This window comes from Eulemur rufifrons, chromosome 9 (genome assembly GCF_041146395.1).
Source record: "Eulemur rufifrons isolate Redbay chromosome 9, OSU_ERuf_1, whole genome shotgun sequence".
In the NCBI taxonomy this organism is placed as follows: domain Eukaryota; kingdom Metazoa; phylum Chordata; class Mammalia; order Primates; family Lemuridae; genus Eulemur; species Eulemur rufifrons.
The window spans coordinates 23,626,426-23,647,903 of NC_090991.1; the positions used below are offsets into that span (position 1 = coordinate 23,626,426).

At 41.6% G+C, this 21,478-nt stretch overlaps 1 protein-coding gene across 2 annotated transcripts in view; it reads right to left on the minus strand.

Moving 5' to 3' along the window:
* Positions 1 to 1,973: 1,973 nt before the first annotated feature.
* Positions 1,974 to 21,478, minus strand: part of AATF (apoptosis antagonizing transcription factor) — a 97,595-nt gene continuing 78,090 nt past the window's right edge. For both annotated transcript variants that reach the window (XM_069481060.1, XM_069481059.1), the window contains one exon: positions 1,974 to 2,260. In XM_069481060.1, the coding sequence (XP_069337161.1) occupies positions 2,197 to 2,260 (64 nt within the window). In that variant the 3' untranslated portion in view covers positions 1,974 to 2,196. The remainder of the gene's footprint in view (positions 2,261 to 21,478) is intronic.

Here is a 21,478-nt window from a genome sequence, read left to right on the forward strand (position 1 = left end):
CCACATTTCCTTTCAAATTCCACAGCTCCACATAAAGATTTGGCCGAAGGACCTAAGAGGCGGTCAGTCCTGCGTGCTGGTGGGCTCACACGCACACGTTACTTACACGAGATAACCTTCATTGCATATTGACCACAGCAAGACAGTAAATCCCCCTTATGAGGATTTAATTTCCAGCTTTTGACCTTTGGATGAAAAACAAGTGAATCATCTCCTCCTGCTAGATTTACACCAGAGCTAATCTCAATAAGGTGATTTAGGAAGGGTGAGAATGGAAGAGACTCTGGAAGAAACTTTATAGTCTGTTTTTAATGACAACTAGGCAAATACCTCCAAGTTACAAAGTCTCCTGGGCACAGCACAGCTCACAGGTTTGGGGACGCCCTGTTCCTCAGAGCATGACAAAGCACTAAACATTATCCACTCAGAAAGCAGCATCCTGCCCTGTAATTATTCCTTCTGTGAAGTTTTAAAAAATTAATATTATTTTAAATCAACAAATAATAATTGTATACATTTCATGCAGTACAATGTTATGTTTTGATAAACACATATAATGTGGAAATGATTAAATCAAACATAACCATCACCTCATTTATCATTTTTTTGTGGTGAAAGATTTGAAATTTACTAAGTTGTTTTGAAAAATACATTATCATTGACTATAGTCACCTTGCTATAGAACAGATCTCAAAACCCACTCCTCCTAACTGAAACTTTGTACCCTTTGACCAACATTTCCCCATGCCCTTCAGCCACCCCCAGGTAACCACCATTCTACTCTCCTTACTTCTATGCATTTGTCTTTTTTAGATTCCACATATAATTAGGATCATGTGATATTTGTCCTTCTATGTCTGGCTTATTTCAGTTAGTGTAATGTCTACCAGGTTCAACCACAGAGTTGCAAGAAACAGAATTTCCTTCTTTTTCAAGGCTGTGTAATATTTTATTGTATAAATACACCCACCCACCACATTTTCTTTTATCCATTCATCCGTGTAAGAAACTCAAACAATTCAATAACAAGAAAACAAATAACCCATTTAAAAAATGGGCAGAGGACCTGAAAAGATATTTCTCAAAAGAAGACATACAGGCCATGCGTGGTGGCTCACATCTGTAATCCTACCACTCTGGGAGGCTGAGACAGGAGGATTGCTTGAGGTTAGTTCAAGACCAGCCTGAGTAAGAGCAAGACATCTCTACTAAAAGTAGAAAAATTAGCTGGCCATGGTGGTGCACACCTGTAGTCCCAGCTACTCGGGAGGCTGAGGCAAGAGGATTGCTTGAGCCCAGGAGTTTGAGGTTGCAGTGAGCTATGGTGACGCCACTGCTCTCTGCCCAGGGAGACAGAGCGAGACTCTGTGTCCAAAAAAAAAAAAAAAAGTCAACAGATTCATTTAAAAAATGCCCAGTATCACTAATCATTAAGGAAATGCAAGTTAAAACCATGATGAAATATCACCTCACACCTGTTAGGATAGCTATGGTGAAGGAGATGAAAGTTACAAGTGCTGGTGAGGAGGCAGAGAAGGGCGGGCGCTTGTGCACTCTTGGTGGGAATGTAAATCAGCACAGCACTATGGGAACTGTATGGATTTGCTCAAACACTAAAAACAGAATGACCATATGATTCAGCAACCCCACTTCTGGGTACACACCCACAGAAACTGAAATCAGTCTGTTGGAGGGTATCTGCACTCCCATGTTCGCTGCAGCATTACTGACAGTAGTCACAATATGGGAGCAACCTAAGTGTCAGGGGTGAAAAGGTAACAAAATGTCAAGTTTATATTTTATGAGGAGGTCATTTGACCAAAACAAAAAGAAAGAAAGAAAGAGAAAGAAAGAAAGAAAGAAAGAAAGAAAGAAAGAAAGAAAATTCTCCTGACAAATGTGTTATCCTGCTAGAGCTCTAAATCAGACTTACTCTGAGATGCTTAAGAAACCACAGGCAGCGATGGTGGCAGTAACAACGCTCTTTATTTGTGACATTTCGGGGGGGGCGGGGGGCAGTGCCCTCGCATGCACTAGGCATTTGTTGTGGACACAGCACCTTCCCAGGGATTTCCCTACTAGCTCAACCCCGTAAAGTCACTGGTTTTCTCCACTGGACGAGCGGCCAACTGGCCAAGGCACCGCTGGGTGTGGGGAGGCCCTGCCTCAGACCTGCAGCAAGGGACACGAGCGACGTCAATCCCCGTGGCCTTGGCCAGAAGGGTGGAGCTGGCCAAAGAGAGAGCGATACAGCTCTGTCCTAGGAGACAAACAGAACAAATTGGTTAACACACAGATTCATTTTTCAAGGTTAAAAAGAAACTAAGAAGCTGGGCAATACCCCAATCTATTTTTTCAGTTGAAAACACAGCTGTGTAATTAAAAATGCATCCCACAGCTCTTATCCATGAATACGACGGAAGGAAGAGACCCAGAAGCAGCCAATCAAATAGTAAAATATGTAAATAGTCCAGTGAGGCTGGATACCCTGTCTCTAGGGAATGAGTTTTCTATAAGTTTGCCCTTTACAGACAGGCTCTTCAAGTAAGAAAACAAGATTGAATATTTTAATAGGATGTATGAGACTGCCACGCAATGAGGAGGATTCAATCAGACACGGGATGCAGGGGGATATAATTTAGTTTTCATACATTTTCTGGGACTTGGCAGTACTTGAAAAACAATGAAAATGACCCAGCAACAAGATTCCAATTACTATCATATGTGCAGTTGTTCAGGAGTAGAACCAAGGTTCTTCCCCACCTCTCAGCCCCCTTTTCTCTATTCTCAGTCTAATAACTAATATGATTGGCTAATTTATTTCTAGAGTTGAATTTTGATGTTAAAAAAATTTTGATGTAAAAACATTTGTAACATGCCAGGGTCTTGGGTCCCTGAAAATACAGTAAATGATCACTTCCAACCTCTGTTCCTGCTATTAAATGCAACATATACAACAAACATCTGGCCAGAGCCATCTGCCAAGGCCCAGAAAACCTAAAAGGGGGAGGGAGGGAGTGAGGATCTTTCCCATCCTTGTGATGGAAGCTCCAGAACTCTCTCCCCTGTGGACATAGAGCAGACCCTCCCCGCAGAGATGTGAGAAGCCATCAGGTTCTAAGCAGGTCAGACCCATGTGAGAACGTCCCTGGCACCAGGGAGGGGGCCCCTGAAGTCCCGGCTCATGGAGACAGGCGATCCCTGCCTGCACTCTGCAGCCACTAAGCTCACGGAGAGAGGGCGGCTTGCGCAGAGCTAAGGCCACAAGCTGGAGCCTCTACAACCCCAGCAGAAAGCTACACCTGCTCCGGCATTTAAGATCTAACCACAAATATACCCTGCCACCCTTGTTAAGAAAACAGGCTTTGAAAAGTGCTCTCATTATCCGAGGGTCATCGTCAGTAAATGACTTTAAAAACAAAACAAAAACCTGCCCTTCAAACAGCCATCTCAGTTCAGCAAGACTTCAACACAAAAACTTACTAGTCTTTTGCTGAAGTCAGTCTACTGTAGTGTGGATAGGAATAGAAGTACTATAATTAGAAAACCCAGCAATGGGAATAACAGATCAAAACTTCAAAAAGGTAAAAAGAAAAAATCTTAAAGAAGAAACCACAGAAATAAAAAATGTAAGCCAGCCTTATCATGTTGGGGACCACGGGACAGAGAGACAATGAAGTTGCAGGCCAGAAAACAATGGGTCTCGGATTTTATTACAGGGATTTTATGGCAAGAATGTGCTGGTACCCTCACCCCGAACTACAGACAAAGGATGCAGGTTCGCCCCGAGCTCCACTGCCTTTTGTTCCTCTGCTGTGTACATCTGGTGACCAGCCCTCAACCAGCCCGGACAAGCCCTGCAAAGGTGGGAAAAGGTAAGAGGCAGCCTCAGACCACATGCAAATGAGCACAGGCGGCCTCCAGATCACCAGCTGTGGCACCTAACAGCAGCGTGCCCTGCCTTTACTTCATCACACTATGGCCTGCCCAGGTGCCAGTAACGACAGGTCTCTCTAGCCATTTCCACAAAGAAACCGAATGGCATGAAGGGGAGAGTTGCCACGACAAAAAGGACAGTGTGACTTTAAGAGGACGAGGTCCGAGGAGAGGGAAATGCAGCGGCACAGCCTATTAGCCCTTCACAATCACAGCCTTCCAGCTCGCCCTGCTGCCTGCGCCAGCCCCGTCATTACCACGGAGCAGATGCTTCCACCCCGCCGCAGTCGCGGTGGCGCCCGGGCCCACGGCGCGGTGACTGTCCACAGCAGGGTTCACATGTCAGGAGCAGAGAGTGAAATGCTGAAACCCATGTTTTGATAGAACATCATTTCACACTCAGGTGGGCAAAGCTGACAAACATATGCGGCTGTTCATGGCAAAGCAACTTGGAGAGCTGAGTGGTCTGGGCTCTTAAAATATTTTTACAGAGAGAGAGAGAATATGAATAAGGGATGATTTCAATCTAAAAACCCCCAAGCAATTTCAACTTTGCCTCCCCCACCCTCCCCGATCAGGGGCCATTTCCACCTTGCAGCATCTCAAACCCAGCTGCCCCCCTGGACCTCGCTCTTCACATCTCACCACCTCTCACAAGGACATGGTGACAATCTGCTGGTGACTCTTCCACCCCTTTCTGCTCGCTCCATCCCCCTCAGCCCCAGCTGCAGAGTCAGGCGAAGGAGACTCGCCCTGAGGCCTCCAGACTCCCTGAGGTCTCCCAGGGCCCTTGGCCCTTCTCAGTCTGGCCGCCCCTTTGCTTGCGGATCACCTCGCATCCCGCTCACCACTTTAAGTTGCCACATGTTTTTCATAAATTTAAATAGTCACAAAAGATAGAATTACCAGAATATTGTGAATATTAACTTTTAAAATAAAGCCCTTACATCCCTTTCATAACACGCCCAATAGAATCTATATGTCATACTGCTGATATTGTCATCGTATGTTCGAATAACACATAAACACTCTTTAAACTTGGAAATTTTACAGCATCTTTTTCTTCTCAAACTTGTGTATTTCCATCTGACTTTTGCCTAGAGATTTTTATCCTAATGTAATTGTTTCTTTACTTGGAAATCTTTTATTGATCATTCTATCAATAAAGTATGTAACTGGAAACACGTTTGAAATTTTTAAATTTCAAAAAATGGAAATGAAAATATTTTAATTTCTTGAGACAGTAAGACTCTTAAGTGGTTAAAAAATTTTCTTCTGGATTGGGTTATCATTATTATCAGGATACAATCAATATATAATACAATGTATTATAATTTTAGTGGAAACTGTATATAAATATGTAAAATGTTACTGGAAATGCATCCCTTTATGATATGGATGAAGCTTTTCCCTCCATTTGTTCACGGATCCCCATGGATGGATATGATTATTTATTGCTAGAATGAAAGAGGGTTATGCTTTAATTCTATCCCTATTTTTTGTTTTTGTAGATGTAAGCACTGAGAAACCTTGTCACATAAACAAGTAGTTAGAAATGAGAGAGTTTTGTCATAGCAATGTCACTTAATTCTTTTAATTCCTTCTGAATCATATGAAAAAAAAAACCCACATAGTAATCCATCACCCCAAATTAGTTCTAATTGTTTATAAACTGACAACTCGACTCATGTTCTCTTGCAATATTGTTAAAAATAAAGACCTGGAGCCCATCTGACCTGCAGGGATCTGGCAGGCAGTCTTGGGCATTTCCTTTCTCACTCCCTGCACCCTAGTTCCAACTATCCTTGCATTTGATGCCCTGGAGGTTTCCCCACTGCAGCCTGAGGTCCCTGCCGCATTATGGATGGGCTTTTCACCAGGTGGGAGGAGGAGGACTATGGTGAAAGGTGAGGCAAAAGGAGAACCCGCCCCTCCAGCACAGGCCTCGTCTGGGGCAGGCCGATTCTAGGAAAGAGCGTAAGTCTGGAGATGACTCCTTAAAACCATCTGTGACCACTTCTCCTTGGGAAGTCTGCACCTCGGTATGAAGACTGAGATGCAGGGAGCACCGAGCCTTCCCCCAAACCCAGACAGGTGCTAGATCTGTGTCAATGCTTAGGGAAAGGTATAAAAAGCACCTGAAAAGAAACAAAACACGTCCATATCCCTCACCCCATCCCAAGAGAAACAAAACTAAAACTAAAAACTAGGCAACAAACAGCCGCCTAGGGTCAGCCGCCTTCTGCTGCACAAACCTTTCCCCCCACAGCATCTTTCCTGGCCGGGATTTAGCCGTGCAGAGAAGCTAAACTATCAATCCTTCAGGTTAACCTTGTCTCCATCTGATTCTCCAGGGTAAGTGTATAGTTTAATACTCGAGGTCCCCTTAAGGCTATGCATAATGAACTTGGGTTTTTTTTTTAAATACATAATTCCTCCTCCCTATTACATTAAGAATCAAGACTTGAATCACTGATCTGAAATGCCTCCCCACCCCCTACTTCACACTCTTGTCTCTGTGGCCAGTGGGAATGTCCACTGCAGAAAATGTATTAATGTTGGTATCATGCAGGAGAATAGCCTACAGAGTAATTAACAGGACTTGGACCTGAGGTAGAAGGTCGATAGCAGGGGCTCTTCCTTGAATTAAAATTTAACTTACCCTTTATTGCAACCTACAAAAGCAAGTAATGAGCACTAACATTTTTATTTCTTTTAAACTGTCATTTAGGCTGTAGAGGGGATAATTACCTATCTCTAGTGTAGTAAGGTTTTATAACCCTTAGTGAGGCATTTTCTAATTTAATATTTTTACTATATTATCATAAAACCTGTTTCTGGAAAAAAAATGATCATGGATTAGCAGCCATTTTCCATAAAGATGGAATGTGTGTGTGTGTGTGTGTGTGTGTGTATGTTAGGATTCGGCTTATTTATTATGTGACTCTTCTGAAAAGACCGAGTACGCACAGTCTAGCTGGCTGTGAAATGCAATCACAGTGGCGGGTAAGGTTTCAAACAGCTCTCAACGAAGTGGGGGTGTCTGTGTATAACAATGCAGCCCCCAGCCCGACATGTGGATCCAAGTGTGTTCCCTTCAGTTCCACATGTGCACTCCTCGCCGGACCGCAACACAGATCATTGTCTTTCATATTATTTGGGCAAACAGTACAAAGGAGCATATTAAACCTGCAAATGATCTACGTGGGGCTTTCAATTTGCTAGGTCAGTAGCTTGCAGCATCGGGGATTCCGAAGGAATTGTACTGTCTGCTCTTCAGAAGACCATACTCCTCCTACTCTGGCCTCAAAACCACCCCCAGCCTCCAAGACATGCTCCTGCGCTGTACCAACTCGCTTCTGTGGCCACAGGCAGGTGGCCAGTGCAAAGAAAGCAGCCATTCTACCACTCCCTAAAGAAAACTGTACAGCCTCCAAGAGTACATCATAGTTTCTGAGCAAGTATTACATGTTAGTCTTCTAAATGTGCCAGCAGAGACAATATTGCTGCTTTCCTGATTAAAGTTATACATATAATTTCCCCTTGAATAATTTGAAATTGTTCATTGGTTGCTTCATGGAGGTGAGAGGGAGTCTCCCTAAATATAAAGGACACCTCCCAGAATGCATCCTGGGCCCTCTTTCCTTTCTCATCGTCCACCTCGCCTGCATGCCGGAAGACCCTGCACCGCACACAAGAGTGGTCCAGCATTTGTTTCTGCAGTAACTCAACACCACATATATGTACATTTAAGAATCAAGGGAAAGTAACAAAGCACACGAAGGGCAAGTCGGACTAAGGCTTCCAGTGCTAACAGAGCTCATGCCTGGCAGGGCCTGGATCAAATCGGAAGCCCGCACAGACACGGTCAGCGCAGGAGTTCACACGAGCTCCGGCTCTGTACCCACCAGCACAGTCACTGATGGCAGATGTGTGCTTTTAAAAATTACAGGTGATGTTACTGATGCTGCCTTTGCCCACATTTGCATTTTTAAAACAATTTATGTAGTGCTGTGGGAGCTTAGAAACATGTACTAGATATATATGGTCCCTGGCCTTAAAATATAACACACAGGTGTATAAGTAAATAAAAGAGATTTAAATGCTTATTTGAATTTTGTTAGATTTTGGGTAGGTTTACAAAGACAGGAAAGGCACAAGAGAAGCCAGACTGGGAAGGTGAACGTATGTAGTAAATCTGTCTAGGACAACCCACTCCATTAGGACAGACACGTGGAATGTTCTTCCTCACGCTGGACCCAACTCTGCCGTCCGTGATTCACACCCATAGGCCTTTGTCCTTCCAGAGCCAGGAGAGGAATAAAGTCGACGCTACTCCCTGTGGCAGCACTTCAACCATTGGATGTCTTCCTCTAACTAAATCCGTTCTTTTCTGGGTTAATCTATCCATTCTTCCTGTGACAGTCTTCTTGCCACTCTGACTGCACTCCTCTGAGCCCTCCGGCTTGCCCGAGCTCCGACAGGAAGGCCCTCGCAACCTCTGAGTCAACATTCCTGGTGCGGTACAGTTAGGCCAAAGAAGACAGTGAGGCAGGCCTCCATCGCCGTCTACATTCCAACACATTATTTCTCTCTGCTTTCACACAGCACCCACTCTCTTCTGTTCTGTCTACCAATATGCCCAGGGCATCCCAAATATCCACTGAAAAAGATGTCTTGCCAAGTATTACCCGGCACAGGCCAATGGCACCAAAGGGATCTTCCTCCAACAGAACACGTGCCTCCATTCTAGCTGTCAGACACCAAAGTGGGCCAAAGAGCAAAGCCTACCTGCTCCATCTTTCTCTGAGAGATGCCTGAAGATCATGGGACAACAGCTTTCTTTTCTTATGTACTTAAAGAGAAAAGAAAGTTTAAGAGAAATCTCGAAGCAGTTATCTAAAAAAGCAAATCATCTTTCTGGGGCATTCAGTGAGGCATAATAAATGCAGAGGGGCTGCAATCTGGTGTCGGAGCTGATTCTGATTCTGGTTCAGATCCTCACTGGGTCTATGATCTTAGGTGAATAGTACTCAGCCCCTGAACCTCAGCTTCCTCATCAGTAGGAGGGTAACCGATCTTCCTTAAACATACTGACATACTGCTTTTATTAAGAGAACACTAAGCAAAGCCCCTGCTGCATAAATAGCATCATCATCTATGATCCTGAAAAACAGAATAGGACGTGGCGGCCAATATGCCAGAGCCTGCGGGACGTGCAAAGGACCCATCCGAACGTGTTACCGTCTGCTCCCAACTACACTGGAGACAAAATGGCACCTTCCTTTAATCTTCCATGCCTTCTGCTTCCCCTGACCCAAATCCATCTACTCTCTATGAGTGACTTTACCAGTGAGAGAAAGATGTTTACGAAATTCCTCTATGGCCTAAAAGAGGAAACATACTGATCCGAATGGCAAGTAATTGCCCTGCACTCTCTGGGGGCTGTGTGGTAGGCTATGTCCGTCACAGGAATGGGAACAGCGGCAGGTGACACACATTAGAACTCAAGAAGGCTGGTCTGCTGGGAAAGCAATCCAAGTGAAGAGATGGACGCAGCTCTTCTAAAGACAGAATGACAAAAATAAAGCAGGAAACTCAGGATTCCTGAATATAGCTAAAAGGTCATACTTAACGCTCCCTCACTCTCTTCCCAACATCCTCCAACAACAAAAAGTGGATCACAGTCTTCTTTCCCAAAATCTCATCACAATTCCATGCCCAAAACCCCCAAACCAAAGCCAAATCAAACACACACACAAAACAAAGCAGGTTAAAGGAAAAGAAAGCAAACTTCTCTCACCTACAACTTATTTCTCAACAGAATCAAGTCAGCAAAGTAATAGACAGGGACTGAGAATCCTCTCACCTATCCCTAATTACCTAAATCTAGACACAAGGCAAATCCTCTCCAGACACCAGCTGAACTCTTCAGAATATTCCAAAACAACCAAACTGCAGCTGCCCAAGCCTGCCACAAGGTGGCAGTACACGACTCATTTCTACGTGGACCCGGCGATTGACTAGCCAGGCTCCGAGCACACCAAGCCCATAAATTACCCGGTGTGTCTTCTCTCATCACCATCCTCCCCAGTGCTTGAAGGAGACTCTAGAAGGTCTGTTCGAATTCGCTCTTTTGGTCGGGTCAGAACTAGGTCCTTCAAACCTCTGCAAATGCTTTTAGCCCTGCAGCTTTAAATTACAGATGGTGACATGTGGCCTCTGGCCTGTCTCCTAAAGATCAGAAAGACTCAGATTGATAAATGTTCAGGGAAACAGGTTCAGGCCCCAAACAAAGGAACTGAAAGGATGAGGGAAAGAAGGAGAGGGAAGAGGGATGGAGAAGTGAGAAGGGAACTAGGGTTACATTTGTAAAGGTTTTCTGCCTCCTTATTCAAGTCAGTTACAAATTCACTCCACTTTAACAAAGGACAAAAAATACTAGAAACTTCCACCATCCCTACCATTAGCTTCAAGTCTTTCACATTCTTTTAAAGAAAAATAATCTACTTTAGTGAACTTGCAAAAAAAAAGGGGGGGGGAGGTGGGGGCAGGAGCCACTCTTCAGACAAAAGGGACGTCCCTCCTTTCCTGTGCATTAATATTCCATATTCCTGGGATGATTTCCACTTTCACAGTTTGACTGTTTTATAACAGATTTGATGCGAGAGAAGACAAATGGCCTCACAAAGGAAAGACGACAAATCATCTCACTGCTTTTAGCAGGGTTTTCTCTTTATTTTTATTTATTTTTATTCTGGAGCTGGGCTGCAGAGCTCTCTGCCTTGCTGGAGATGTTTAATATTAACGTCAAGCCACCACGATCCCGGCAATAGAGTTGGCCGGTGTTGTGTTTACGGTTTTGTGACTGCTGGCTTCAGGAAGATGAAGCTCCTTGTTCAAACAGCAGCCCCTCTAACAGCTCCTGTTAAAAGCCAGGGGATGCTTCACTGCATAGACGTGAATCACTTCCTCCAACCGCACGGAAGGTGAGACTGACACTCCAGTTACATTTGTATCCCAATCAGGACTGCTGCCCAGCGACCCAGAGCCTGGGGGGCAGCACAGGATGCATCTCTCAGCTCCAGTTTAACTGCAACTTTTAGGGGGTCAAAACACGCAGAAATTAGTGAGGGTATTTCCTTGTCAGCCCACAGAGTTTCAGCAAGGCATTCGGCTATTACCTCTGGTTTTAAGTTGGAGGACTATTTTCCTTTGAAACCCAGTGCCAATGCAAACGTAAAAGAAACGACTACTGAGTAAACACAAAGCACCTCTGCAATACTGAGTCACGGGCTTAGCTGGGCCTGGGCAGACATAAAGGTACCACTGCACCCTCAGGAGCAAGCACTTCTAACTGCCAACCAGCCGCTCTGCCCTGAAACTCTCTCCCTAGGGCTCAGTGAGCTTGGGTCTGTCCCCCTGGATCTCCTCCACCTTCCTTGTCCTTTTCATCCTCCTCCTAGGTCCCCCGCCCCCTAGCACTGAGCCACTGGCACCTAAACTACCATTTCTGTTAATAATGGCAGCAAATTCTTTGTTATTCGCATCCCACATTTAACTGTTTAACGGCAGTGAGCTATCAGACAAAGTTACAGATACCATATTTTCTGATGAAAAAATAAAATCCAACCTGAGATAAGGCTCTTGTTGGACAGCTTATTTATATTAATTGATAAAATACAGACTGCTGCCCTTATCTGTCCATCTTTTTTGGTTTTTAATAGTGTCCTTCAAAGAACTTCCTCTCCTCCTCTGTAAATCAGAGAGAAATCTGGAAAAATGAAGGTGTCCCAGATACCAGTCAGGTAAACTTTCCCCAGCAGTACTGAGCAGGACCCCTTAGCTTGTGGAGGTCTGCAACAGGGCCAGCTCTCCCACTCCAGTTTCACCAACTAGTCCCTGAAAGTCAGAGTTTGATGACCTCAGCCAGTTATACGACTGGCTTTAAAAAGCTTGACTGCTAAGTGCAAAATGAGTGGTTTGCATTTTTTCCCCTGAAAGCTGGTGCGTCTTGTTTGCTGCATGGCCGTGCCTCCCCCTGCAGGATCGAGCTGTGGAAGAGGAGGCGGAGTGCTGCCAAGTGTGTGTATGAGAAAATGTGTATTGATTTCTTCTTTCTTATAAAGGAGCACAAAGCATTGAAGAACAATTGCTCGTCTTTGCAGCATTTCACATTCCACACGAGACAAAAGGCCCAACCCCCACTACCCTCTGAGAAGTAGAAAGGGGAACGGAACAGGATTGTGTCTCTTGGGTGTCTGCGGCCACCACCACTGTTGCAGGTCCGCTACTGGGACTCCAAACACCCTGGGGCCCACTAATGCACACCTGTCTCTGATCAAGTAATTTCCCTCTCTGGGCTGATGTTTCCTCATCTATATTGGAGAAGAAAGAGCCTTCAGTCTTATTTACCTTTTAAGTGGAAGTGCCCAGAGGGTAAAGGAGTTAATGTTTATAAAGTGCTCTGCTCCCCAGAGGGAGACAATGGATAAAACACAAGGTGTGGATATGGCTCATTCAAGACCTCATTTCCCAGGGTGGTTAGTAATAGCTTCCCATTATGAGGTGCTTCCCAGCAACTTGAATTCAAAGTACAATGAAGCAATGCCCTTTATCTAAATATCCTTTTTTGGTTTGACACTTAATACCAGCACTAAAAATAAAAAAAGATAACCAGACCTTTATACCTTGTTAGTGCACTTACGTAATCCATTCCAGAACTGTTTTTTTCTTAAATAAAACAGATCCTAAAAAGCAGTCAAAAAAACTGACCTAAAGCTATTACTGGTCATTGCAGAGCCTTGTTGGTATTCTCTGTGTTTCCATAGTAACTATATGTTGAGTATCCCTATTCCAAATATCCAAAATCTGAAATGCTCCAAAATCTGAAACTTGTTGAGCATCAATATGATGCTCCAAGGAAATGTTCATTGGAGCATTTCAGATTTCGGGTTTTCAGGTGAAACATGCTGCACTGGTATAATGCAAATATTCCTAAATCCAAAAAAACCTAAAGTACTAAATATTAATACTTCTGGTCCCAAGCATTTTGGATAAGGGACACTCAACCCGCAATAATTTCTAGGAGGGCCACCAGAAATCAAAGTTGGTTTAAGTATCACAGCCAAGACGGACAGGAGAAAACCTACAGTATATGCAAAACTTGGGGTGTATACTCTTAAAAGTGATGGAAATATAAGAATTTCTTGAAAGATCTTCTCCCAAGTTTCATCCTAAATAAGTATGACCTCAAAAACGCTCTAAGCAAAGGGTTGAGAATGAGAAGTCCCACAGCTGCACTTTTCATTTCTGGGGCTTTTCCAACATGGCCATGAGCTCAGAACAAAATAAGGAGCTGGCCTCAAGCCGTGCAATGTTTCACAATGGAGACATAACTCACAAATTAGGAAGAACCTAGTAGTGAATGCTACATATAATATGGACAGGGACAAAGTGCCATGGGAGCAGAGGAGAGTATAATAAAGGACTTAGAGGATTTGGAGAGATTTCAGTAAAAGAGACAAGAAACTCCTCTTTGTGCATCTTATAGGACTGTTTGCAAAAATTATCTTACCAGCAAATTGTAAGTAGACTTATAAACTGAAGGCCTTTACAGGCATGTCAGACAGGAAGCCTATAACCAACTTTTCTTTGGTTTGTACAGAAATGGGTATATCTGTGTTAAAGGCAAACAAACAGTGGCATAATATTCAGACATACGAAAACACAATTTTATCTCTTTAAATAATTATCTGTACAGATTACATTTAAAATAATCCTTCTCAGAAACAAAAAATTAAAAAGAACATTTCATTCTCAAGAATCCAGTGAAAAAGACAACTATTTTCACTTTATAAGGAAAGAAACTGCCCAGCACAGTGGCTCATGTCTATAATCCTAGCACTCTGGGAGGCCTAGGCAGGAGTATTGCTTGAGCCCAGGAGTTCAAGACCAGCCTGGGCAACACAAGGACACCTTGTCTCTACAAAAAAATTAAAAAATTAGCCAGGCATGGTGGCATGCACCTGTAGTCCGAGCTACTCAGGAGGCTGAGGCAGGAGGATCCCTTGAGCCTGGGAAATAGCAGTTGCAGTGAACTGAGATCAATGCCACGGCACTCCAGCCTGGGCAACAGAGTGAGACTCTGACTCACAAAAAAAAAAAAAAAAAAAAAAGCCATAGGGAAGACTTTTGGGGTTAAGGCGGGGGGACGACCACATATCAGTGCCAGGCCTAACGTGTGCAGGAATCCTGAATCAGTTCTATAGTTTAGAGAAGGCTGACATCAAGTGGAAAAAGACCTTAAATAAATTGTTCTGCAAATAATACTTGTGCTACAAAAATGCTATATAATATGGCAAGCTACAAATGAAATGAAATATATTATTCCAAATACATGAGCATAAAATCTTAATAATACCAAATACAAGATTATAGTAAACATATGCATACTTCCTTGACTTATAAGTTAACATTCTTAGCAAGAAAAAAACCCCTAATAAGCACTTTTGGGAACTGTAATAAATACCGTTAGAGAGGAACAAATAAAATAGAGGTTCAAAGGAGAAAGAGCTACCCACTCAGTGGGGAGCAGAAAATCATACATCTCTCTGGAAAAGAACATTTCAACAGGAAACAACAGAGTGGGGTAGGGGTGGGAGATGCTCCAGGTTCAGTGAGTAGATTGCAGAGGCACAGAGGGAGGAATAGGGAGTGCATCCGGGGACTGGAGGAGTCTGCTGTGAATAGCACAAAGGGCAAAACAGGTGACAAGGAGAGAAAGGTGGCAAGGCAACAAAGCACTGAATGCCTTGAGTGGCTGGCTCAAGAGTATGGGTTTTATTCTATAAAGAGAAGTAGCATGCTCTAAGATACAGTTTAGAAAGGTGAATCTGGCAATGACACACAGAGCCAATTAGATCAGAGACTGCTGGTTAATGGGCTATTAGTGTAATAGTCTATCTGGGAAGGGGGAAGGGGGAAGACCTGGATTCAAAAAAGCAGCAGTGGAAATGAAAAGTGGAGATCACTAAATATATTAAAATAAAGTTCCAAGTAGACTAAAAGTAAGAAAAGAAATCAGATGAAACTAGGAGAAAATAAAGGTGAATGACCAATCCTGGGATACAGGAGGGATTGCCTACACATAAAAGCAATGAAAAATATCCAAAAGAAAAGATTTTTTATATATTTAATTAGATTAAAAAGTAAGGCATACACGTGACCAATAAACACCATTAATATCAAAAGATAAGCAAAACGAGAAAAAATCTAGAAAAATGGACAAAGGATAAAAACAGAACCATAAATGATACAAACAAAGGATTAAGACATATAGACTCTTCAAGTTTACTATTAAATAAGAAAATGAACATTAGATAATAGTCCAGTGCCCAGCACATTGTAGGTCCTCAATAAGGTGTCATTTATTATGAACTTATAAACAAGAATAAATAGCTTTTAGCATATCAAAATGGAAAATATTTTTTAAAAGATAACTCTCCCTATTAGCAAGGGTACAATGACATAAGCCTCAGCTGGGGGAAAGGGGACATGTAAATTAGTACAGCCCATCAAGAATCATTAGAAAGTTTTCAAATTTGACCCAGGAATTACCCTTCTAAGAACCTATTTTAAAGATACAAGCAAAACCTAGAACATCGCTTTCTATAAAAAAAAAAAAAGTTCATTGCAGCATTAAAGAGAAAGAAAAACAACCACAAGCAACCTGAATGTTCAACAATAATATTCCATAATAGATTATGTTATAAAAGTGCTTTTAAAAATACTTAGTGGCATTTAAATGCTTATAATAACAAAGTTAACTGGAAAAAAGATTCAAACATATAAGTATACACCTGTTTTAAATATAAACACAAAAAATTCTGCAAGAAAACATATAAAACCATTAATAATGTTCAATTCTCAATAGCAGTATGACAGACGAATTTTTCTTTGTCCTTTCTGTATTTTAAAATTTTCTTCAACACGTTAGGGTATACTTTAAAAAAAAAAAATAAAGAGTGGAATTGGAATGTTCCTAACACAAAGAAATAATGAATGCCTGAGGTGACTGATACCCCAATTACCCTGACTTAATTAATTCACATTGTATACCTGTATGAAAATATCACATGCACTCTATAAAAACATACAACTATTATGTACCCATAATAATTAAAAATCAAAAAATAAAATAATGTCCCTAAGGAAAGTAGGTGACAGGTGCCTGAGGATGGCAGAGGTAGAATTATAAAAACTGAATAAATATACTAGATCATGATTCAAAGCTAATTATGAGGTCTAGGATCTTTGTAACCAGAAGGATGGTATAACCACAAGAGCAGGTTTGGGAAATGCAGTGATTCGTACTAAAATGTGAATGACTGATAGGCAAAACCTTTCCACACAGAATTTCTCTTATATAAGAAAGAAAAGAAAACAGCATTTTAATCCAAATAAGTTTTCAAAATTTTTTTTCCAAATAAGTTTTTAACTGAGAAGAGTGACTGTGTATGTGTGGGAGGGGGGTGGCGTGGAGGAGGGAGGAATTTCCCTTTGGTACATATTGGCACATATTTCTAAAAGCTTGCTGATTGCTTAGAAACAATAGCAGGAGTTATGAGCCACATTCTTAGATGCATGTACGAGTTCTACTACTTACTTGCTGTTTAACTTAGGCAAGTTACTTAATTGCTGTATACCTTAGTATTCTTATCATAAAATGCAGATAATGTCAACTACTTCACTGGTTTCTTATAAGGATTGAATGAAAATGTACATTAAGGGCTTAGTGCAGTGTGTGGCATACAGTAAATGCTCAATAAGTGGAATATGATATTATTCTATGTCATTTCATTGCCAATCAGACACAGGGTGGCTGGCAGACTTAGGGTGGCTAAATCAGAGCCAAGGATGACTGTACTTAGAAACAGAAATGGTCTACATACCGTAGCAATCTAATGTCGGCTCAGTGATCATTGTAGAAAACATAACAATATGTGCTAACGACTAATCTAAATTGACTATCCACTTGGCAAGTAACTTGCAAGTTAGTTGTGATTAATATAATATCTATATTGTAATATATTTAGAAAGCCAACAATAAAATAATTTTAAAACAAGTCATTAAGAGAAACATTTATACACACTTTAAAGAATGGGAAATATCTCTTTGGGGAAAAAAGATAATTTACAATCCTTTGAAGAAATGATGCGAATGTAACTGCAGAAATGAGAACTACAGTTAAAAAGCCCCATTTTGAGGAAGGATTTATCTGTTCAGCATCTACAAATCTCTTTCTAGAAGATGTGCTTTTATCACTCTACCTCCTGCTTAGAACCAAGGCTTCAATTTGACAATGCAAATACTCTAGAATAAGAGACCGAAGAGCAGCAAATCAGGAAAAATAGAAGTAACAGCAGTGCTTTCTTTTTAATCCAGTTTTAAAACTCTGGCCCAAGTCTCAGGTTTGAACTTGAGAATGTTCCCTTTGTCCTTTCTGACATTCCTGGAGGAGGAAGGCCCTGTGCCTCCTATCTCTGTGCTGGACGCCATCTTTAATGATGATATATGCGGGTCCTTTCCCCTCAGCACTGCTGGGGGTCAAACATGTGATGCCACCCGCCTGAGTATCAACAAGCGAATTATAAACTGTGTCAATCCGAGTTAATGCAAAGCTGTAATCCTCTTTAACAAGAGATCAAATCACTGCCATGAGTTATGTTCATTCCGTAATCTGATAAGGAGGAGAGGGAACCTCTAATAAAAGAGTAATGGGAGCCTTTAATGATGCTGGTAAAAGGCAGCACCAGTTAAAATATTGCTCTTGTTCCTGCTGATTAGATCAATGTTGCATATTTGCCCGGACTTGTTTCACCTGTCAGAATAACCTGGGTCTTTTTAGGAGATAAGAAGCCTCAGAGAAAACATCTGTATCTTAGTCATTCTTGCTTGCAAGTTTTTAACCAAGAGAAAATGCTCTATGAAGAATATTTCTGGGGTTATTAGCAGATGTGTTCTCAAATGCTGAGCAAGTTACACCAGAATATTTCACCATAATTCAGTGCATATTCCTATTAAATAAAGGGGTAAAGAAGCCAAGGGGGAGTAAAAAATGGTTTAAGCAACCTTTGGGTTACTAACTGGGGGGAAAGAGTAGCATCAGTATAGTGGCAGAAACATGCCCATATTTAGGGTGCAAACCCATACACAAAAATGGCAAGCCGAAGATAAATTGCCGTACAAATCCTATTATACCGAGGCACCTCAAGAACAACATGGCAGTGATGTTGACAAAGCACTTTACAAGGCCGGATTACATTTGTACATTTCTTTTCTAAAACTCCAGATGTAAAACAATAGTGTATTTCGTGCTTAGTACTTATCATTAAAGGATCCTCTCCTTGTTCTTTTTAAATCCCAGCAGCTTTATAAAAGGAGTGGGAAAGGTGGTTTTTATTTTTGGGGTAGGATGGGAGCTGAAGTTGAAATTCTTGCTGTTCCTATTGAGAATTTAAGTTCTTTGCAAAGGAATGGAGCACCTATAAAATGTTAATATTGCTACCATTTTTGGGATAAGGGAAAAAAACCCACTTAAGAAAATACAATAACCTCCACTTCCAACAGACAGTACCAGAACCAAGTTTATCTGATAACCCCTCCTTGAAGCAGCAGTTATGGCAAGGCAAACACCAATTTTCTCTGGCATACACCAAGCTGATAATTGTCACTCAGAACTTTTCCATCCTGACAGCCAAAACCCATGCCAGCAGAGTAAGCAGTTCACATGGATTCCCCTTCCCAAGTCTGAGTCGGCGGCCAGCTTTGAGGAACACATTTCTGTGTGTCACAGAGGCCTTACTCAGTATTTGCTTCTCCTACTGGTCACACCAGCATTTTACTATCTAGCTTACCAAGCACAACAAATTACAAAGAATTAACTTTTTTAAGTCTGCCTCAGAGGGTCTCTCAACAACACAGGCAAAAAGCAGTGGATTATTTCCATACTCCCAAATTCTTCACTTTGTTAGAATCATAGCAAGAGATCATCTGCATTTTTACTCATTTATTTATTTTTGGGACACATCCAATATTGGTTTTTCTTTTTCCTATTGATACGTAATATTTGTACATATTTATGGGGTACATGTGATATTTTAATGCACGCACAGATAATGATCACATCACACTCCCTCTGGTCTAATAGCATTTGGGTGGGGGCAGGGGAGGGGCAGGATTTCACACCATGTAACTCAAGCTCTGTTTCTAAAAGGTCCTTGATAAGCTTATAATAACTTGAAAACAGAAGTGCAAGTAAAGTACTGACTTGCTCTTGGTGATGACAATATGCTTAGAGGGATTCTCTACCAATGAGATGTTAAGCCTTTTCTCCTCCTTAGCCCACTGATAACTGTCTCTATAGAATCACACAATCCTTTGCCTCTAACAAGATGACTGAAGGGCAAGCAGTGTTGTCCTGGGAGTTGAGCTGCCCTATACCAAGAGTATCAAAGGTTTAGCAAAGCCAGTGATCATTTTTAGGCACATGATAACCTCCTCTCTTGCATGCAAACACATAATACGTGGGCAAGTGGGATTTCTTTTGTCTTCTCTCAATACAGGAATGTTCATCAGGCATGCAATACAAACCACCTGTCTACCTCATAACGGAGAAGAGTAAAGATCTACTGAACCAGCACATATAAAGCATCAGGGGTTACATGAGACTTTCACTAACAAAGGAGACCTGAAAGCATTTAAACCAGTATCCAAAGTATACCTAGAAAGAAATGCCCCAAAGGGAAATTTGGTAACACAGGGACACAACTGGGCTACTTTGCATTTAAAAAGGTTTTTTTTTTTTTTAAATAGATCATTTGAAGAGAAAAATTCCTAGCATGAGAAAAGAATTTGTATCAGCAGAAATTAACTAAATAGATAGCACTACACAGACCACACAATAGGAACGAAATGAAGATGCCACTACCCTTTTAAAGACAGTACTTCTTTCTCCACTAGGATATTTTAATACCCTGTGTTAAAGATATCTCTCTCTCTCTCCCCCTCCCCCTGGTAATGAGAAGCTATGTTCCAGTTTCAATTCAATTCAACCAAGTGCAAATTTATTGAGCTCACACTGGACAAGGGATATGAGGAGATTCAGGATGAGCACTTGGACTGCACCCCCACCCCAACCACTGGGCATTAAATCTGGCTCAGGCATTTGTGGGGAAGAATAAACTGGAAGCAAGGAACAACTAGGGAAAAGAGGAGGGCTTCTCTCTCCAGACCTGGGTAAGCTAAGAACTGCAAGTGGAGCTGCCTCTCAAAACAAGAAATCAAAAGGACAGGAAATTTTACGTTATGTGTATTTTACCACAATTTAAAAGGTGAAGGGAGGGAAGGGGGTGCGGGAAAAGAAGCTGGCCAGATATTAAAAAGCCAGTTTAGGATAGAAACCACGAGGGAGAAGATGTTTCATTCATATACTTCAATAGAGAAATAATGAGGACCTTCCCACTGTCTCTATTTTATATACGTAATTTTAAAATGAAAACATCTATTTTTCTGTTGACATAAAGCAATATAAGCTCACTGTAAAAAAAAAAAAAAATTCAAACTGCAGAAATACATTCAATGGAAAGTAAAATGTGTCTTCTACTTCACCCATCCACCAATAAACATGAAGTGTGGTGTACATTGTTCTAGAGCTTTTTTTTTTTTTTTTTTTTTTTTTTTGAGACAGAGTCTCACTCTGTTGCCCAGGCTAGAGTGAGTGCCGTGGCGTCAGCCTAGCTCACAGCAACCTCAAATTCCTGAGCTCAAGCGATCCTCCTATCTCAGCCTCCCGAGTAGCTGGGACTACAGGCATGCGCCACCATGCCCGGCTAATTTTTTTTTTTCTATATATATTTTTAGCTGTCCATATAATTTCTTTCTATTTTTAGTAGAGGTGGGGTCTCGCTCTTGCTCAGGCTGGTCTCGAACTCCTGAGCTCAAACGATCCGCCCACCTCGGCCTCCCAGAGTGCTAGGATTACAGGCGTGAGCCACCGCGCCCGGCCGAGCTTATTTTTTAATGACAACTAATATGAATGCATCCTCATGGCAAAAGATTAGAGCCAAACAGAAATGTAAAAAATAAAACTGAAAGTGTCCCTTCACTCCCTTCGTCATCTCAATCCCTTACTCACAAGTAAATATTCTTAATATTACGATATACGGACTTTCCGGACACTTTCCTAAGCACTGTCATATTCATATATATGTATGTATATATAAATGGTTTTTATTTTTAAAAAATGGATCATATTACAATGTTTCTTTTTCCAGGTAACAAAATAACCTGGAGCTTTTTCCATGGCAGTATAGTATTTTTTTTTAATTTTTATCATATATATTTACCCAAAAATGGAATTATAGAGATAGGATTTTGTTGCTTACTTTTTCCACTTAACATTATGTTAATACATACAGCTCTACTCCATCCTTTAACAGCTGCTTATAATTTCATTGAATGATTTTACTGTGATTTATT